Raw genomic sequence first — 21,237 nt, forward strand, 5'->3', positions numbered from 1 at the left:
ACGCCTCAGAATTCAAACATGTCACACAGCTTCATATTGAGTTTTTGGTTTTCGAACATTTCAGAATTCGGTCTTCCAGAACGGATACGACTGTATTAGGCTCATCATGACTGCTATGCATAATTTTCTGGGAGTATGTTGCACTGAATTTCTGATTTCATAGGTTCAACTTATAAAACATTGTGAGCTTCAACCAGTTGAAATGCAACCATTAATTTATAATGAGATATGGAAACAATTTTGCAAATAGGTGTTAGTCTATCTTCAAAAATGAAAGAAGTATGAAGCCTCTGCTTGATTATTTTCCTACATTCTGATTTCCTCTGAGCTAAGCTGCTGCAAAGCTGAAAGCTTCATTATGACCTCACTTGCCAGTGCACAGAGCAGTGGTTCTCACGCTTTTTTCTCTGGGCCACACTTTCAGAATTAAAAATGGCTTGTGCCACTCCAAATGTTTTATTGATAAGAAATAATTTGAAAAACAAAAAGAAACAACTCCTAGCAGTGCTTGATTGATAACAAAGAACACAACTATTTTCTAATATGATCATGGGACATGCAAAAAGTATAAAACAATGCAGATACATAAGAAAATGACTCATTCTCAAAATAGTATTGTAAATGAGCCACTTACATATGTACCTTAAGTGTGTATACAATCTCAATGAGAGATGTGAGTTTGCAGTATCACTTGATGCTCTGGGTCTAATTTTGAAAAGATATCTATGCATATTCTGCAATTATTATTATTATTATTTAAATGATACTATACCATACCACAGTGAGGTATGTTTAAACGTTTCTTTGATTGTCCTTGAATCTTCCTGCCACACTTGCCATCCTCTCCTGCCACACAAGTGTGGCATGCCACATCCTTTGAGAACTACTGGCATAGAGAATCCAGGTCCATCAGTTACCCTGTCACCCATGTATTGTCCTGAATTTGCCCTCTACTACATTTCTGGGTAGCAATAGGATTGCTGCATTTCTTTGCAGAACCAAATCTATACAGAATAAGAATAGTATGACCCTTTCCCGTTCACTACAGCAATGACTGATAATATTGTATTTTTTACTATATTAATTTTACACTGAAAGAGAGACAGTTACTTTCTGGGCTGCAAAAAATATAATTTCAATCTCAATTAAGTTCAAGTTGAAAAGCTTCAAATATCTGATATAGTTTGGCAGTTTCATACTGAAGCCTTCCTTTGAAATCTTTTTGTTGAAGTCTTTTTGCTGACCTGTGGTTTTCTGGTCAACAATAGAGTATCATAGGAACTCAAATATCCTCCCACAAGCACCTTGGTTTAAGAACAGCTTAGTTTATGAACAACTTGGATTAAGAAAGCTGCAAACCCGGAAGTAGGTGTTTTGGTTTGTGAACTTTGCTTTAGAAGCAGAACATGTTCCGCTTCCTGCCGAGTGTAAATTGAGTCCCCTGCTGCTATGGGAAAGCACGCCTTGGTTTAAGAACGCTTTGGTTTAAGAACAGACTTCCAGAACTGATTATGTTTGTAAACCAAGGTACCATTGTATATTAAAGTTGCCATTGTTGATGTTGGATTTGTGTCCATTTATTCTTTTGCATAGACAGTAACCTGTTTGTGCTATGTAAACAGCAGAAGAGCATTGTTAGTATATATGATGTTGGAGGATGTTCAGATGAATGAACCCCTGATGGTGGTATGAATGCCTGATATAAGAATGAATGAATGAATGAATGAATGAATGAATGAACACCATTGAAAAATAGCGTGTTTCAGGTGATGTACAAGTTTTATTTGTAGCTACGTCATTGATAGTTCATTCTCACTTGGAACTTTTCTTTTGATGCTGAAGTTATTGTGTGACAACCACCAAAGTGTGTTTATGGCCCAGTATAAAAGTCAGTATAAAAGTCAAGTACTGAGGAGATTAGCCCGCTGGAATGCGGAGTTAACCAGGGCTATTGACTGTTTGGCTCCGAAGCGCCCTCTCCGATTGCATGGAGCCCGGAGAGCCCCGTGGTTTTCCACGGATCTGAGGGCAATGAAACAATCTTTGGGACGGCTAGAGCGCCGGTGGCGGATAACTCATTCCGAATCTGATCGGACACAGGTTAGAGCTCAACGTCGAGCCTACCAAGTGGCGATAGCGACGGCGAAGAAGAATTTCTTCACTGCCTCTATTGCATCTGCAGAAAACAGCAGCAGGAGACTTTTTCAGGTGGTTCACAATTTAGCGGAACCACCTGTAACATCGGGGCCCAGTACGGGCCACATGTTCTCCTGCAATGATTTTGCAAAGTTTTTTGCAGATAAAATCGCTCAGATTCGGGAAGAAGTAGACTCCACCGTGGGAGCAGGGCCAGGGCGGGAGAGTGCTAGAGTTCTGTCTAGTCAAGTTGAGTGGGATCAATTCCAATCTGTTACCTCCGAGGATGTGGACAGGCTGCTTGGACGAGTGAAACCAACCACCTGTCTCCTGGATCCTTGCCCATCCTGGCTTATAAAAGCTAGCCGGGAAGGACTGGGTGATGGGCTTCGTGGGGTGGTGAATGCTTCCCTCCGTGAGGGAGCCTTCCCAGACCCGCTCAAAGAGGCAGTTATTAAACCGCTTCTTAAAAAACCATCTTTAGATGCGGCCACAATGGCCAACTATCGCCCAGTCTCAAATCTTCCATTCTTGGGCAAGGTGATAGAGCAAGCGGTTGCCGAACAACTCCAGGCACGCCTGGAAGAAGCGGACCATTTGGATCCCTTCCAGTCGGGATTCAGGCCTCATCATGGGACTGAAACTGCCTTGGTCGCACTGGTTGATGATCTCCGGCGGGCTAGGGACAAAGGTGAGAGCTGTTTCCTAGTTCTGCTGGATCTCTCAGCGGCGTTTGATACCATCGACCATAACATCCTTCTGGACCGTCTTGAGGGGCTGGGAGCTGGGGGCACTGTCCTACAGTGGTTCCGCTCCTTCCTCCTGGGCCGTGTTCAGAAAGTGGTGGTGGGGGATGAGTGTTCAGACCCCTGGGCTCTCATTTGTGGGGTGCCTCAGGGTTCTGTCCTCTCCCCCATGCTTTTCAACATCTACATGCAGCCGCTGGGAGAGATCATCAGGAGGTTTGGGCTGGGTGTTCATCAGTATGCAGATGATACCCAGCTCTACCTCTCTTTTAAATCAGAACCAGTGAGGGCAGTGAAGGTCCTGTGTGAGTGTCTGGAGGCGGTTGGAGGATGGATGGCGGCTAACAGATTGAGGTTGAATCCTGACAAGACAGAAGTACTGTTTCTGGGGGACAGGAGGCGGGCAGGTGTGGAGGATTCCCTGGTCCTGAATGGGGTAACTGTGCCCCTGAAGGACCAGGTGCGCAGCCTGGGAGTCATTTTGGACTCACAGCTGTCCATGGAGGCACAGGTCAAATCTGTGTCCAGGGCAGCTGTTTACCAGCTCCATCTGGTACGTAGGCTGAGACCCTATCTGCCTGCGGACTGTCTCGCCAGAGTGGTGCATGCTCTGGTTATCTCCCGCTTGGACTACTGCAATGCACTCTACGTGGGGCTACCTTTGAAGGTGACTCGGAAACTACAACTAATCCAGAATGCGGCAGCTAGACTGGTGACTGGGAGCGGCCGCCGAGACCATATAACACTGGTCTTGAAAGACCTACATTGGCTCCCAGTATGTTTCCGAGCACAATTCAAAGTGTCGGTGCTGACCTTTAAAGCCCTAAACGGCCTCGGTCCAGTATACCTGAAGGAGCGTCTTCACCCCCATCATTCTGCCCGGACGCTGAGGTCCAGCGCCGAGGGCCTTCTGGCGGTTCCCTCATTGCGAGAAGCAAAGCTACAGGGAACCAGGCAGAGGGCCTTCTCGGTAGTGGCGCCCACCCTGTGGAACGCCCTTCCAGCAGATGTCAAAGCGATAAACAACTACCTGACATTCAGAAGACATCTTAAGGCAGCCCTGTTCAGGGAAGTTTTTAACGTGTGATTTTACTGTATTTTTGGTTTTTATGGAAGCCGCCCAGAGTGGCTGGGAAGGCCCAGCCAGATGGGCAGGATATAAATAATAAATTATTATTATATTATTATTATTATTTTTCTTGAGGGAGAAACCTAGCCTGCCGCTTGCCATCCTCTTTGTGCCCCTCCTGTGTAAATAGTTTCCCAACCCTGGGCAATAGGGCCTCCCTTTTGGGAAATGATGAGAATGCATACTGTATTTATCAAATATCATAAAAAACTCCAGTTAATAGCAACTGAAAAATCCAACAGTCATACACATTCATAGTTTGCAAATGTGACCTATGAAAATGTGAATGGCTATTTTGTGACTATTGCATTAGTTGTGGATGGCATGGGTCTTGTGCCCACCATTATTATCTGGTTTGCAAATTAATCAATGAGCCCGAAAAGATTGGGTATCCTTGCACTGGTAAACATCTATCCACCTTCACTTTATAGATGGGAGGGAGAAAGGACATGGAATGGATGTGCAGTCCTGGATGATGTAAAGTGTGCGTTTATATCATAAGCAAAAGATCAAGCCATTATTTTTATTATTTTTCAAGAGGTGACGGCTAGAGTCTTTCTATTTTTCATTAAAAATAGTGTGTGGGGGGGGGGTGGACTACATGATGCTGAAACCAGAAAGTAGAATTTCCAATTGGGGGCCCTCACATAAGCTATCCACATTAAGAATGAGTAAATACGACATAAGCACACAGCCTGCAACATGCACCTTTGAATGTATTGTGAAACTATTGTCTTGTAGGGTACTTGTTTACCTGAATTGCAAGACTTTGGCTTCTAGACAAATGTTTATCCTAGAATCCGTCTGTAACTACTACATCTCTTTTCTAAATAGGCCAGCTATCTTGACTGTCTTACGCTCTTGGGTTTAAGCTGCTATCAGCAATGTTTATTTTATTCATCACATTTGTATTCTTGCAGCCACCCAGAAAGAGAGAGAGAGAGAGAGAGAGAGAGAGAGAGAGAGAGAGAGAGAGAGAGAGATATCAGAGCCGGTGTATAGATTAATTGTCTTCTAACAACTATATGAGCCAAACTAAGCTGATCAATAGTGAAAGGGCACCAGGTGTCAAGGTCAAGCTGAGGGTGGGTGTCCAAAACTCAGAATTCCTGGAGGTCAGGTGTTAGAGCTAGAAGCTAGAGTACAGCAAACAGGAAGTACTGCCTATTGCCTGGCGAAGACAGAAGACCTATACTGTGCTGGCCAAGACAGATGCTTCATATTGCTTGGCAATCATGGGGTCTGAACTTATACATTTTTGTGCTTGAAAGGGATTCTGAAGCCTAAGTGAATACACAGCCTGTGGCATCTGTCTCGGCATCCCTGTATTCCTGGTTCAAGAAGCAGAGCCACTAGGTAGGTAGCAGTATGAATCAAAGTGTTCCCAGTCGGACACTGTCCATTGCACCGCACTGGCTCCTTTTAATTAACTGTATGTCATGGTTAATATATTCAGTGTTGGAAATGAGGGTTGTGTGTGTGTGTGTGCGTGTGCATGCAATTAACGATTTTCAGTGTCCTTTTTGTAAGTGCTCATTGCACGCTCTGAATCCTTTTCGGAGAGGATGTTGACTTACTGCTGTTCTTCCTGTGTTGTAAAATTTTGTCAGGTGCAATATATTAGTGACTATTATGGTTATTGATGTGTGTGCATGTGTGAAGAATTTATAGCATGCGATAGAAATGAGCACAATTTCTCACATATCCTGGATAAATATTTAAAGAGTCAGAGGTAGGGGAACACCGCCTTCAACAGGCATAACCGCTAGCTGCGGCACATGGAAGGATACCAACTGTTAACAAGTCTCCTTGGAATACAGCAACGTTGCATCCTATAAAGCAAGACAAACGGTTTGACAGAATCCTACTTTTCATAAGCAATTGCCATTGCTGAAGTGAAAATAAAACGATCACAACGTTTTTAAAGGACTTTTCCGTTTCAGGTATTGCAGCGTTGTTGAAAAAGCAGCAGTTTGAGAGTCTTATTTATTCAAGGCTAGCATTTAATTTGCTCATTACATCAAGGCTAGGACTACCCACTAGGACTGCCACTGAAACCAATGGCTCCAGGCCGCCTCTTCCTATTTCCTCCTCCATTGAGGTTGGGTAAAGCAAGAATCTTGGGTGCCCTGCTCGGCATAGTTCATTGGAATGCTAAAGTAGGGAGTCAAGAGATAAAAGGAACAACTGGCAAGTTTGGCCTTGGAGATCAAAACGAAGCAGGGCAAAGGCTAATAGAGTTCTGTCAAGAGAACAAGCTGGTCATCACAAACACGCTTTTCCAACAACACAAGAGACGACTCTACACATGGACATCACCAGATGGGCAGCAGTGAAATCAGATTGATTATATTCTCTGCAGCCAAAGATGGAGAAGCTCTATACAGTCAGCAAAAACAAGACCTGGAGCTGACTGTGGCTCAGATCATCAGCTTCTTATAGCAAAATTCAAGCTTAAACTGAAGAAAGTAGGAAAAACCACTGGGCCGGTAAGATACAATCTAAGTCAAATCCCTTATGAATACACAGTGGGAGTGAGGAACAGGTTTAAGGATTTAGATTTGGTGGACAGAGTGCCTGAAGAACTATGGATGGAGGCTCGTAACATTATACAGGAGGCAGCAACGAAAACCATCCCAATGAAAAGGAAATGCAAGAAAGCAAAGTGGCTGTCCAATGAGGCCTTACAAATAGCGGGGGAGAGAAGGCAAGCAAAATGCAAGGGAGATCGTGAAACATACAGGAAATTGAATGCAGATTTCCAAAGAATAGCAAGGAGAGACAAGAAGACCTTCTTAAACAAGCAATGCAAAGAAATAGAGGAAAGCAATAGAATGGGAAGAACCAGAGATCTGTTCAAGAAAATTGGAGATATGAAAGGAACATTTCGTACAAAGATTTCCATAATAAAGGACGAAAGTGGAAAGGACCTAACAGAAGCAGAAGACATCAAGAAGAGGTGGCAAGAATACACAGAGGAATTATACCAGAAAGAAACGGATGTCTCATATACCCCAGGTAGTGTGGTTGCTGACCTTGAGCCAGACATCCTGGAGAGTGAAGTCAAATGGGCCTTAGAAAGCACTGCAAATAACAAGGCCAGTGGAAGTGATGGTATTCCAGTTGAACTATTTAAAATTTTAAAAGATGATGCTGTTAAGGTGCTACACTCAATATGCCAGCAAGTTTGGAAAACTCAGCAGTGGCCAGAAGATTGGAGAAGATCAGTCTACATCCCAATCCCAAAGAAGGGCAGTGCCAAAGAATGCTCCAACTATCGCACAATTGCACTAATTTCTCACGCTAGCAAGGTTATGCTTAAAATTCTACAAGGAAGGCTCAAGCAGTATGTGGACCGAGAACTCCCAGAAGTGCAAGCTGGATTTAGAAGAGGCAGAGGAACCAGAGACCAAATTGCAAACATGCGCTGGATTATGGAGAAAGCTAGAGAGTTCCAGAAAGACATTTACTTCTGCTTCATTGACTATGCAAAAGCCTTTGACTGTGTCGACCATGGCAAACTATGGCAAGTTCTTAAAGAAATGGGAGTGCCTGATCACCTCATCTGTCTCCTGAGAAATCTCTATGTGGGACAAGAAGCTACAGTTAGAACTGGATATGGAACAACTGACTGGTTCAAAATTGGGAAAGGAGTACGACAAGGCTGCATTTTGTCTCCCTGCTTATTTAACTTATATGCAGAATTCATCATGCGAAAGGCTGGGCTGGATGAATCCCTAGCCGGAATTAAGATTGCCGGAAGAAATATCAACAACCTCAGATATGCAGATGACACAACCTTGATGGCAGAAAGTGAGGAGGAATTAAAGAACCTTTTATTGAGGGTGAAAGAGGAGAGTGCAAAATATGGTCTGAAGCTCAACATCTAAAAAACGAAGATCATGGCTACTGGTCCCATCACCTCCTGGCAAATAGAAGGGGAAGAAATGGAGGCAGTGAGAGATTTTACTTTCTTGGGCTCCATGATCACTGCAGATGGTGACAGCAGCCACGAAATTAAAAGACGCCTGCTTCTTGGGAGAAGGGCAATGACAGGCCTAGACAGCATCTTGAGAAGTAGAGACATCACCTTGCCAACAAAGGTCCGTATAGTTAAAGCTATGGTTTTCCCAGTAGTGATGTATGGAAGTGAGAGCTGGACCATAAAGAAGGCTGATCGCCGAAGAATTGATGCTTTTGAATTATGGTGCTGGAGGAGACTCTTGAGAGTCCCATGGACTGCAAGAAGATCAAACTTCTCCATTCTGAAGGAAATCAGCCCTGAGTGCTCACTGGAAGGACAGATTATGAAGCTGAGGCTCCAGTACTTTGGCCACCTCATGAGAAGAGAAGACTCCCTGGAGAAGACCCTGATGTTGGGAAAGATGGAGGGCACAAGGAGAAGGGGGCGACAGAGGACGAGATGGTTGGATAGTGTTTTCGAGGTTACCAGTATGAGTCTGACCAAGCTGCGGGGGGCAGTGGAGGACAGGAGTGCCTGGCGTTCTCTGGTCCATGGGGTCATGAAGAGTCGGACACGACTAAACGACTAAACGACTAAACAACAACAACAAAGCAAGAATGTTGAGCTTCAGTGGGATGGCACAAGTTGTAAAACTTTGCCTTATTAAACATTGTGGGTAGAGAAGGTAAGGTAGCAGCTGCTTGTAGCAGTGTTTGCATATCTGTCTTAACAGTTAATTCCAGCCCTGCTTTGCATATTGCTCCTGCAGAAATCTAAAGGCTGCTTAAGTGTGTATGCACTTAGGCACGCTGGATGTCTAAAGGCCTCAACATTACATGCGCTACATTAATGCTGTTACTACTTCTCATGGCATTTACAGCAGATTCTATCCATCCCTCCCCCCCCAAAAAAAAAGTGAAATGAGAAATAATTTCAGTAGTGGAAAGTTTTTTAGGGGTGTTCCACACAACACCACTCCACGGTGGTGTTTCGCAGTTCAGGATGGCTGTAGCTTGGAGCTATAGATTCACCAAGAAGCAGCTCAGACTGGGAGCTTTTTTTGATTCTGTGAACCACCCTGATATCTTATGATGAAGGGTGTTAGATTTATATATCTAACAAATAATAAAAATGGATAAGCTGGATAATTCACCCTCTCCTGGTTGCCAGTCAGAGTGGGGTAGAAGAGCTGAAAAATAATCACCTTTAGTTTTTACTTTATCTGCCACAAGTAGACTCAGGCTCCCTAAAACTCCTGTCTGGCTTCTTGCCTCTCCTCCTCCAGCTGTTGGAGAGATGGGTGGGGGTCTGAGAGCCAACCAGAAATCCAGGCTGCTTGTATCCAGAAATCCAGGCTGCCTGGGGCAGGATGCATAGGTTCAGTGGCTCTTCATGGTCACTGATAGCATGGATATCTACTGGTGGACCTCAAATTCTGGGTCTGGGCAGGGCCAAACCCTGGCCCCTTGTTTTGTTCCTAAGGCTGTATGCATGTACATTGAATGTTGCAGACAGTGATTATGTGACAAGTGGCACAAGGTGGCTCGCGAGGTGGCATAAGAGTTAGTTGCATCTGGGTGAAGCTAGGAGTTTCTTATTCCTATTCAGTATTCTTTAAAAAGAGACAATACAACTTCTTGTCTAACTTTCTGACTGAGGTTTCTTCTAAGGCTTCCATGGCAGGTTTTTTTTCCTCCTTGCCTAGACATAGTGAACTTCAGTTTCTTTTAGGGGTGGTCAAAGTGGTCAATTTCAGATCACTTGGTTCTTCCAAGCTTTTCGTCATGCCAGAGCATGACAAGCCAGTTCTATCATCACCCTGTACTACAGCTTGGAAGTTGTGATCTTGGTGTGATCTTCAAGCTGAGAAAGGGGCCCTCTCCATTGCCCATTGTATGGACAAAAAGCTGCACCAAGATCTTGGATCATGAACACTCATACATCTATGCGCTGCGTTTAGGATGGGTCCCTTGATGCCCAGTTTCCTGGTGCAGTCCTGGTTCCTCCTTTGCAAGTTGACCAACCTCCAAGGCTTGGTAGGACGAATCAGACCTAGGAGACAGAGCTTCCCCACTGCTGCACTAGCTCAGAGGTGGGGAACCTAAGGATGAGAGGGCAAGTGCTGTCCTCCAGACTTCTCTGTTTTGCCCCTGAGACTTTCTATGTCACGCCCATTCCCAGAGACCTCACTTAAGTGCTTTCATCTGGCTGTAATGTGTATTTGTGGTAGTGCTCTTGCTTGCCTGAAAGAAGGATGGAGAGGTGTTTTTCCATCCATGTTTGTATCTGGCCCTCCCACCACAGTATGTGGCTCCTAGAAGGTTACTCATGAGTTAATGTGGCTCTCAGGCTGGAAAATGTTCCCCACCCCTGCTTCAGGGCATGGATCGGACTGTTCAATTGATCCCTCCTTTCCATTACTTACTGGAGGTGGCACGAGAATAGCAGCAAAGGATGTGAAGCTAATCAATAGTATGTTTTCTGGGTGTGTTAAGTACATTTGGTAAATTAATTCAGTTTGTCTGGAATAAATATGGAATGGTGGTTGGCAGGGACAGTAGCTAACACGTTCAGACTGGAAACAATTTGCCAGTTTTCTCTTAGGCAGGAGAAATATCTTCATTTTTGTTTCTCTTTCCTTTTTATATCTGTCAGCAAGATCCATTCAAGGTCATTTTTTGCAATGTAACTGAAACTTCAGATATGACTGTCAGAACTATCTGTAGACATGAGCTGTCGCACATCAATCCTTTCAGTATCAAAATATTGTGGCAAATATTAAAGAATCATAATTCTTTACAATTCACTTTTGGAAAATTGATAAGGGCATGGTGTCATTCAGTAGTTAAAAATGAGAAACAATTGACGTTCTTTTTTCCTTTTTTTTCTTTTACACAGACATTATTCGCATTATATGAATTTTTCAGCCAGTCACCACTTGTGCAAAATAGTCCTGATGTAGAATTAACTAGCATTTGTAACAGAACACTTAGTGCAGAGGTAATGAGACTCTTGTACCCTTGACAGGGAATTATGCACAGAAGAGCACGAAAAGACCTATCTGAAACCCTTCTGTTCTTCCTTTTCTAAACATGGAAAATAAAGCTAAATTGTCCCTTCACACCAGTATCCTTTTTGGAAGTTCTTGAATTTTGATCTGTCAGTGGTATTTGCTGAAAAGGCAGAGTTTCCTTCCAGTAATTTTAAGAAAAGCTATCATCAAACTGTCAACAGCCTAAATTGAGATTAAAAGTACCGAAGAGAAATCTTTGCTATTATCAGGGTTTCAACTAAGAGCCCTTGTGCAGACAGAAAATATCTGAAAGGTCTAAAATGGAGCCACATCATCTTTTTTTATCCATTGGAGAAACTAGGGGTGGGGTGGGGGTTTGTAGGTCATTCTTTAAATAAGTGACAAAAGCTTAAACATACTACCTAGATTTGCAGACAAAGTCAAAATATAGTGTAGTGTATGCACCTGTGCTTTGCATACCATTTCAGAGTCACTGAAAACATCAGACTCGTCTGCTGGAGCTGTCCAAAGCCGGAATGGGCTGAATGTCTTATATTCACCTTGGTGGCTAAAGGTGAAGATAAGCACATGTTTCAACTGTCTCTCCCTTTTGGCTAGGGCCAGTCCATACTACTAAATGCTTCTTATACTTAATACTTTGGGAAGATATTGCAGATTCCTTTAGAAAATATTCCAGTGTGCACACGTGTGTGCACCCTGTTAGTATTTCATGCCTCCGATGCTGCAAATGTGATTGGTGTAATTCACATGCCTGTCTGGGAAGAGTGTGGGAATGGAAGACTGTCTTGTCTCTTCCACTATGTGTACTGTTACACTGTATGTAGGGAACAGGGAAAGAGCCATGTTGGTTGTGACAGTTAGCATGTGCAGTTCTTCCTGTGTAGGTTTAGTCTTTCGCCTACAGAACAAAAACAAAAAAGTGTGTCTTCTTTAGATCAAAATGCATGCTTTCACACTTTAAGTTGAGATGGGTTTAATGATCAGTAGGTGTAATTATCCTTCTGTGAGTAGTTACCTGGATTTAGTTGCTCTGAACTCAGCTTGTAACTCCTGTCGGAATGTACTGCTACAGCAGTTGGTCTAATATGCTACAAACGTTGGCCTAATATTAAAACATGTTTTAAAGTAATATATGTTAGAATAATACAGATTTACAAATAAGACCTGTCTCTTGCTTTTGAAAAAGTAACATTTAGTAATAGCAAAGCTATTGCTTCCTAGAATGCCTAGTCGTAAATATAGTAAGGCCTAAAATTCCTCACTCTCCAGTAGGAAATAATTAAATGTGTGCTTGTTGTTTCAAAATTAATTTAGACCTGTTATTACAAGGTTTATAGGTTTATTTGATATTCCAGTTGTTATGGGACAGTTAAGTATGTTCCATAACAGAGTTTGAGATTTATTGTTTAAAAACTAATACTCACCTCTTATAGTTTATTTTACTTAATATATTCCATGTAGTTTGGATTTTGAAAGTAGTTAATCTTGCTTACAAGGCAGGATGGCCACATCCAGTGGTCAAAGCTGCAGCTGGTAGAGGTGGAGCTCTCTCCATAGGTAGCTTGTGAAGGTATGTGGAAGCTGGTTGTGCTGATACCCTCTAGGCAGCATACCGTAATGCTCTTCAAATCAAGCCTGCTTCAGACCCCATTTTCTGGAGTTGACTTGTAGATTTCCAGAGTGCCATTTTAGTGTTCAGGCGGGGTGGAGGGGTGATATAAAACTTCAGTACTCCTGGGGCAAGTTTCAAAGCATGGTTTAACAGCTTGCTACTGCTTGGGGGTGGGGAGCATACCATCACATCAACCCCTGCCTGCAGCCTGAAGTGGTACAGTCAAGACATGAAAACAATTAAAACCTAAAAAGTGAACAAGAGTTTGCTCACCATGTCAGTCACTTGAAAGTTTTGTTTTCCCAAATCCAATCAAAGTTCTGGGTACGTAGCAAAATTAATTTTATCTCTAATATTGTACTTTGCATTGTGTGTACATGTGTGAGTGTATCCTCTTAATGAAATACACATACTAGCATCAATCATATTTATCTTTCTTCCCCCAGGCAACAACTGATGCTGCCTCCATTTCTCCTCAGATGAGCTATACACCTCTGCCAACTGGATCAAGGGACCTCACCAACCACAGAGGTAAGAAATAAAAGAACCACAATACGCACATGGACACACACACACACAAAGGAACTATTGTCATTCACGACTGTGAGGTGAAAAACTTCACTGTAAGGCCATTAGACTTTACTACCTCTCTGTAGGCACCCTGGAGACAATGCACCAAACTTTTGAGATATTGAGAAGAACAATGTATTTGGCAAAATTAGTTTTTAACAGATTTCAACAAGCCTTGCAGGTACTCTACTGGGAGATAATATATTAAATAACATTTGCTTCAGTTTCAACAACAATTATGTTACATATTGCTAAATTGACAACTGAATTCTCCCCTTATTTTTTTTAAAAAATCTGTAAATGATAAAAATACTAAAACGTGTTTATTTTCCAATTAACAGTTCAAGTTGTGATTTACTATTACTTTTGGACACATTTACTTGGTATTTGCTGCTTCTTACCATTCTCTGTTTACCATCAAAGGGTAGAAATCTTATCTACCTATCTCGCAGGTCATCGAAAACTAAAAATGCTGTATTCATAGAAAAAGGAAAGAAATGAACAGTTGCAGTAAAGGAAGTATTTTGAATGGCCAGGGCAGAAGGGTGGGGGCAGGCAAAACTTTGTTCCATGCTATTCCAGCCTAGGTCAGGCCTGATATCAAGTGTTGACAGTGAGGTCAGCTGGAAATCCAATGAATCCAGTACTGACTTAGTCACTCTGTAAAATGTCTTGCTGATTTCCATGGGATGCTCTTTCGGCAGGTAGAAAGGGAAGATTTCCACCTCAGGAGTGAGGCCACTAGCGTGGCGTAGGGCTGCATGAAGGAAGACTTTTGCCCTATTTACCCCCACCCTTCACTCCAGCATGGTGGGTTGTGGTTTTGGATTGCAGCCTTAGTTGTTCATTATGCAGGTTTCCAATCTTGTCTCCTTTCTCGGTGGTAGTCCTGTAAAGTAAGTGACTAAATATACCAGACAAAGAACTGTAGTCATGCTTTGTGATAGCAATACGGAACCTGTGGCCCTCCATATGTTGTTTGACTGCTATAAATTGTTGCAACCTGAGTAGGGTGCTGATGCATCTGTAAGGGCTACAGGAGAGAACATGGAGCCAGTGATGTGAAGTTGCTCCTGGCAACTGATTCAAAAAACTCCATAGCAACAGAGTCAGTGAATAGGGGTAGAACTACAGCAACTGTGGAATCCTACAGAGCCAGCCATGGCTGTCTATTTCATTGCACTTTAGCTACTACGATATGGGCAAACATATCGGCATTTACCACTTGGTAAGTTGGTCATCGGGACGCAGGTGGCGCTGTGGGTTAAAGCCTCAGCGCCTAGGGCTTGCCGATCGAAAGGTCGGTGGTTCGAATCCCTGCGGCGGGGTGCGCTCCCGCTGCTCGGTCCCAGCGCCTGCCAACCTAGCAGTTCGAAAGCACCTCCGGGTGCAAGTAGATAAATAGGGACCGCTTACCAGCGGGAAGGTAAACGGCGTTTCCGGACAGCACTGGCCCCTGGCCTCTTAAGTGAGATGGGCGCACAACCCCAGAGTCTGTCAAGACTGGCCCGTACGGGCAGGGGTACCTTTACCTTTACCTTAAGTTGGTCATCTGTATTCATCCATGGTTTATTTTTCAAAGTGTTATTTATTCATGGTGTTGCAATCAAAACTGCCAGGTGGGCAACTATTATTCACCAAGTATCAGAGGGCAAACTAAGTCAGTGGCTTGCCTTAGGCCTCTCGGTGAGTTAATGGCAGGTTGAAATTGTGAGCTTCATTGTCTTAGACGCTATGCTACGTGTAGCTCTTTATTTTGATAAGAGAAACATCCTTAACTTGATTAGATGAATTTCAGGCTGCTGTTTTATCAATTACTGAAAACTGAGCACACATTAGTAAGGAAAGCTGAGACTCTGAGGAGAGTTTACACCAGCTGAGGAAGCGCGTAAAGATTTTGAAGGCCTTTTGAGGGAGATACTATTAATAAATAAGAAACTACTTAGTTGTGCATTAGTTTAGCTTCGGGAAAGATGGATGATAGATACAAGTAGTTTTAAAAAATAAATCTACTTGTAAATCTACCCCGAGAGCTGGTAGTTTTTAAATGGTTTATAGCTTGTGATGATTCATTTTGCTAGATTTTTAAAAAATATATACAAACAAGACAAACAATAAAGAAACAAAGAACAACAGGGTGGAGAGCATTGTTGCCGTTGGGATAAAATAAACAGAAGAGTAGCACACTTCTGCAGAAAGCATAATACAATAGATTCCTCGAAGGAAGAATTTGACAAGGTAGCCTTACCAAATAGAGACTTGTGTTGTGGGACGGGGCTATGCAGTGCACTATTTTTATTTGTACAGCATATAAATGGAGCCAATACAAAATCAGAATGTTCTCATTTTGTAACCACTGTTAGAACCCTACTATGAAGGGTTAAAGATATTTTTTTATATATAAATGTTCAAACCAGAGAGTATTCTTCTCTGTATTTCAAGCTGAATTGCATAGCCATGTGGGCAGGGAGAAGGAGGCAATTGAGTCAAAGTTTCAAGTCCCTGAGATTTCAGTGGGAAGTTGCTAAGCAGGTCTGAGATGAAGTTAAAAATATTTAAGTTTGGCCAGATTTCACCCTGTGTGAATAAGGAGAGGGAAAATTATCCAAGGGTCAGGTAAAACTGGCTCTTAGCAAGATATCATTGGCTCATTTTGACAGTTAACGTGTATATATCCTCAAGGAAATAGTAATTAAGGGATGTTTTCCAGAAATCCAGGTGTTGTGAATTGAGTTTGGAACATCCTGCTGGAAGACTGTATGTGAGCCATCAATTTTTTCTTTAGAATGCAAAGAAGTTCTCTGAGCTCACAAAACCTAATTGGAGTCAAGAGTGTACCAAGAAAAGAATGAAACACATAAACATGCCATTTTGGAATCTCACTCCTAAGGTTTTTCTATTCCTTGAATGGTCTCAGTCTCACATAAAAGATTGAATCAGCTATTGCATATGTAAATATTGGCAGCTTTTCGGGAATTCTTTGCAGCCTGAAGCTAAGGGAGAGAATGACCACTGCCTTTGTTCATCTCCAGAGGGGCTTGTTTACAAGACTGAATCTCTTGTGAGCAACTTAAGGCAGCTGTAAATTAACTCTGCTTGGGGCTCAAAAAGAGGAAAAACAGAACCAACTCATCTGTGTTTGGCTACATTTTCACAATTTCCACTTCATTTTTTCCTTCGTTTAGAACAAAGGAAAAAATATGACAGAAGCTATGCTTTTCCTACTCAGCTTAGTTTGCAATCTTTGTCGTAGATCCAAAGAACCAGCAACTAGTTGGATGTCCCCAAGCAGTTTAAATGTTTGGTTCCTGAACACAGGCCCTCTCCCTAAGCCAAATGAAATCCCATTTTAAAAAAAAACTAAGGGGAGCTTTGGAAGTAATTTGGTGAACAGTCCCCAACCCATTTCTGAATGGAACTGATTAAAACTAATTATTTTCACCTAATTATTATAATTCAGGTCCTCATTCCAAATTTGTTTCTATTAAACTCCCTACTGCAAATGGATTTCAGTGATATCACTAGGAGCATGATAATACCAAGAGGCTTTCTTGCTGCTTCGCCTCCCTCCTTTCCCTAAGTTAATTTACCAGAGTGAAGGTGGTGACAGGGAGAACTCTCAAGAACTGCATGCCTTAGGACTAAATTTCAGGTGCTGCTGGAGGCAGGTAGGCAGGCAGTCATAGCCATGCTATGTGCAGTGCTTGTAAGGTATTCCTTTCCACTGGGAACCTCAATTGTTCATGTACCAAAGTGGAAACATTTGGAAACCTTTTCAAAGCATGCAGGTGTTGAGGACATGCCAGAAGGGCTTGCTGACACTGGGAATTGACTAGCCATGTATCCCTGCTTCCCTTCAGCATATTCTATGTATAAATGCTGAAAAGAACTAATGTTTCTGACCATTTAAAGATGCCTATTGCTTTCTTTTTGACAATAAACTCAGACTAGTGCATAGTGATCTTGAGGACACAGGTGGCGCTGTGGTCTAAACCACTGAGCCTCTTGGGCTTGCTGATCAGAAGGTTGGCGGTTCAAATCCATGCAATGGGGTGAGCTCCTGTTGCTCTGTCCCAGCTCCTGCCAACCTAGCAGTTCGAAAGCACACCAGTGCAAGTAAATAAATAGGTACCACTGCGGCAAGGAAGGTAAATGGCATTTCCATGCATTCTGGCACTTGTCACGGTGTTCTGTTGCGCCAGAAGCGATTTAGTCATGCTGGCCACATGACCTAGAACAGCTGGACAAACGCCGGCTCACTTAGCCTGGAGAGAGATGAGCACCGTACCCCCAGAGTCACCTTTGACTGGACTTAACCGTCCAGGCGTCCTTTACCTTTGGCTTTTACCTATAGTCATCTCGGCCTGGTAGGTATGTCCTCTACCATGATGCTCCCTTCCCCTATTATCTCATGGCATTAGAAACAGTGAGCTAAATCCAAACTGGTGAATCTTTTGAAATGTCCATTTTTTCCCCTACCAAGTTTCAGCTTTTTGCAGGGGTTTAAGTGCATATGTTGTGCACAAAAGAATGGGAAGAATTTGTTGCATTTGAACATGGAGAAATTTCATTGTGCAAGCTCTGATATTTATCAGCAATTCTGTTACAGTAATTCTGCTGTAAGAAGAAATAGTGAAATGCCATTTTTCTTTAAATGTACAGGCAGAAGGTTAATTGCTGAAGTAACCAGCGACCTTGTTAAAACTTGTAAAGGTTCCATGTACATTAGCCTCCTATACCTCATCTTCAACTATGGTACCTATTGCTTTATCGCAGGGATACCCTGCAGGAGAAAGAAAATAAAGTGCTTCTTGATCAAGAATGATTAGTGTTTCTTGATCAAGCAAAGTAAACTGTATGGAATCTTAGTTAAAATAGACATTGACTTAAAAGGATGAATTGTTTCTCCTTTGTTTGCTTGTTCCTGTTTCTTACTGCTGCAAACAATTGAAAGTCTTCAGCAATATTTAGTCTTCATGAATTTTGTCGTGCGTCACTAGTCCTAGAGTTGTTCCCTAGTCTGTCAAAAACATGTAGGTGGGCTCTTCCACTAGATACTATGTACTTGGACGGACTTTCAAAAAGCTTTTGATAAAGCCCCTCACTTAGCTGTTATGAGATAAAGAGTGTGTGTCCTGATAAACTGGTTAAAGAACAGGCAGTGGTTAGAAGGACAGTTACTATTCACAACGCAGGGCAGTAAAAAGCGGATGGCAAAAAATGAATGCCATCTAACCCGTTCCCAGTTGGATCCGTTCCTAATTGAGGAGTAAGAAATGAGTCCACATTTGCAGGTGATAAAAGCACACAACAACACAAAAGGATCTCTCTAAACTGGGGAAATGAGCAATAAAAAGGCAAATGAGATTTAGCGTAAATAAATGACACAACTGTAACTTCCCCTATACATGAACAGGGTCAAGAGATGCTGGGAGGATGTGTTTGCTCTGTGATATGCAGCAAACTGAGTTGATCCACGCCTCCTGGTTCATTGCGTGGAACACAACAACATGGTTTTGTAGGATTTTTCTGTCAAAGGTGTAAATTCAAGTTTTAGAAACCTTTGAAGTTTAAAAGCAGTCCCCCATCCTCAGCAAGTAGCAGAAGTTCCAAGCTTTCAAATGCAGCCACAAGTGGAATGATGATGTGCCATCTTTGCTGGGACTTGTATGGGAGAAGGTGACTAATGGGATACCTGTCTTGTTTCAAAGAAACTTTTGTTAGCACAGGGGGGCGGGGTGGCAGAAGTCCCCATAACTGCTAAAATGGGGGGGGGGTATGGAGGGACTAGGCTCAAAGGATGTGCATTGGGTACAATATACCTCTTCCACACTGCAAAACTGAATTCCTTTTTTAAAAAAAATGTTGGCATAAAAAAGAGATAAGTTTTTGCTTCCCAAAAGGTAATTATTTGGCTCATGCTATCACTGCAAATCTTTACTGTGGTGATGGTGGTTGATACAGTTGTTAGGTTCCTATCCTAGTTTACAGCCGGAGTCTTCATCTATTTAAACTTGAAATTGATTGCTGGGAATGTCACAGAGTAATTTACATAGCAACTTATCATAATTAGTCAGAGTTTGTAGTTTCCTTAATGTGAGCTGCACTTTATGCTTAGCAATTGATTTTTCTGTATATCTGTGTGAAGCTTCTTAATGTGAACCATCTAAAAAAGAAAAAAACCCTGTGAGTAGTTTTTTTATCATTTAGTTAACCTGAGGAATCATAAAATATGTTTAATCATGGACTATAAATAGGAAGTGCTTGCTTTAACGCATTTAATATGGTGCAATGAGATGAATAAGGGGGGAAATGTAAGTGGTTAAAATATATTGGAGTTCAATTTCAGGCAGAAGTGGTTATGAATATCAAGGTTTTTCGTTTTGTTGGTTTCCATAGTCTATTTGCAACACTTCAGAGAGCTTACCCCCATCCCCACAAGCAAGCAAACCATTTTTGTTGGGAGTAAAGCAATAGTGATTTGCAATAAGCTGAACATGTGAGGGCTGATTGACAGGAAGAGTAGCCTACTTCTTCTCCAAGTTCAGAAGCTATCAGTATGGGTCAGAATGTGTTTGGGGGGGGGGCACCTTGGCCAATGTAAAACATATACAGTGGTACCTCAGTTTACAAACTTAATCCGTTCCGGAAGTCAGTTCTTAAACCAAAACTGTTCTTAAACCGAGGCATGCTTTCCCTTATGAGGCCTCCCACCGCCGGTGCCCTTCCACCGTTCGGATTCTGTTCTTAGCCCAAGGTAAAGTTCGCAAACTGGGACACTACTTCTGGTTTTGCTGAGTTCGTAAACCAAATCATTCGTAAACAGGACTGTTCTTAAACTGAGGTACCACTGTACTTAGAATGGCTTGCTTGCCATAGTTTATAAACTTTGCATTTTCTTTATCCATTCAACCAGAAGTTTTACCAGACTATTTCTTCCTGTACATTACTGTTGTATACAATGGTACCTCGGGTTAAGAACTTAATTCGTTCTGGAGGTCCATTCTTAACCTGAAACTGTTCTTAACCTGAGGTACCACTTTAGCTAATAGGGCTTCCCACTGCTGCTGCTGCTGCTGCTGCTGCTGCGCTGCCACGCAATTTCTGTTCTCATCCTGAAGCAAAATTATTAACCCGAGGTACTATTTCTGGGTTAGTGGAGTCTGTAACCTGAAGCGTCTGTAACCTCAGGTACCACTGTATTTACCAAACTTCAACATTTTTGTGTGCACTAAAATAATACAATGGCATACAAACTGACATGAAGTCATCAAGGAAGTTTCCCATTGGGTATTCACTATGGAATAGAAAGTGAGTTCTTTGTTCACTCACTTTTTATGGGGCATCTACATAATGTCATGATCAAAACATGCCCATCTCCTCCTGTGTTTTCCCTTATCATCTCCTACTTTTTAAAAAGAGTTTAGATAATCTTGACTTTAAAAAACTCTGTGGAAAACTGCACAATGTCTCCAGGTGTAGATGTCACGTTGTGCTGCTACTCTGGCCAGTAGAACTTGTTCTAACTATTTCCTTTTCTATGGTCTGTTTCTCCTGTCTTGCAATCAGATCTTACCACTTTAACCCTTCTTTTGCCAAACAGGTTGTTCTTCAACAACAAACTGAGACTGAGTCCTATGTAGTGTCTGAAGGTGCAACCCAATAATTAGCCCCACCTGCCCCTGCATGCCTTCCCGCTTCTGAGTCCTCAACCTCATTTTCTGAAGGGTTTCCAACATCAGAATCTCCACCCCCTCAATAAAATTTGCTAAGCGTTTTAATTTTGCACAATTATTCTACAGTTCCTCACATTCATAGTGGGGTAGGAGTGAAGTAGAAGTCTCATCCCCAACCCTTTGTATATGTTAAGGAGTGTCATAGAAGTGATTTGAACTGCTATCTGCGTCATTTGTTACCAGGGCATTGAATGCGAATTCTAACCATTTTAGCCGCATGTAAAAATGTGCATTCTAATCCAGTGTATGGCCTAATCCAGTCTTGAGATTTTGACAGGCCTTGACTACTGTATTTCATCTTTTGAAGTGT

At 42.3% G+C, this 21,237-nt stretch overlaps 1 protein-coding gene across 1 annotated transcript in view; it reads left to right on the top strand.

Moving 5' to 3' along the window:
* LRMDA (leucine rich melanocyte differentiation associated) overlaps positions 1-21,237 on the top strand; it is a 744,858-nt gene that overhangs the window by 603,405 nt on the left and 120,216 nt on the right. Inside the window, 1 exon segment of the mRNA XM_079977056.1 lies at positions 13,068-13,152. Within this exon segment, the coding sequence (XP_079833182.1) occupies positions 13,068-13,152 (85 nt within the window).

This window comes from Podarcis cretensis, assembly GCF_951804945.1.
Source record: "Podarcis cretensis genome assembly, chromosome: 5".
Classification (NCBI taxonomy): Eukaryota; Metazoa; Chordata; class Lepidosauria; order Squamata; family Lacertidae; genus Podarcis; species Podarcis cretensis.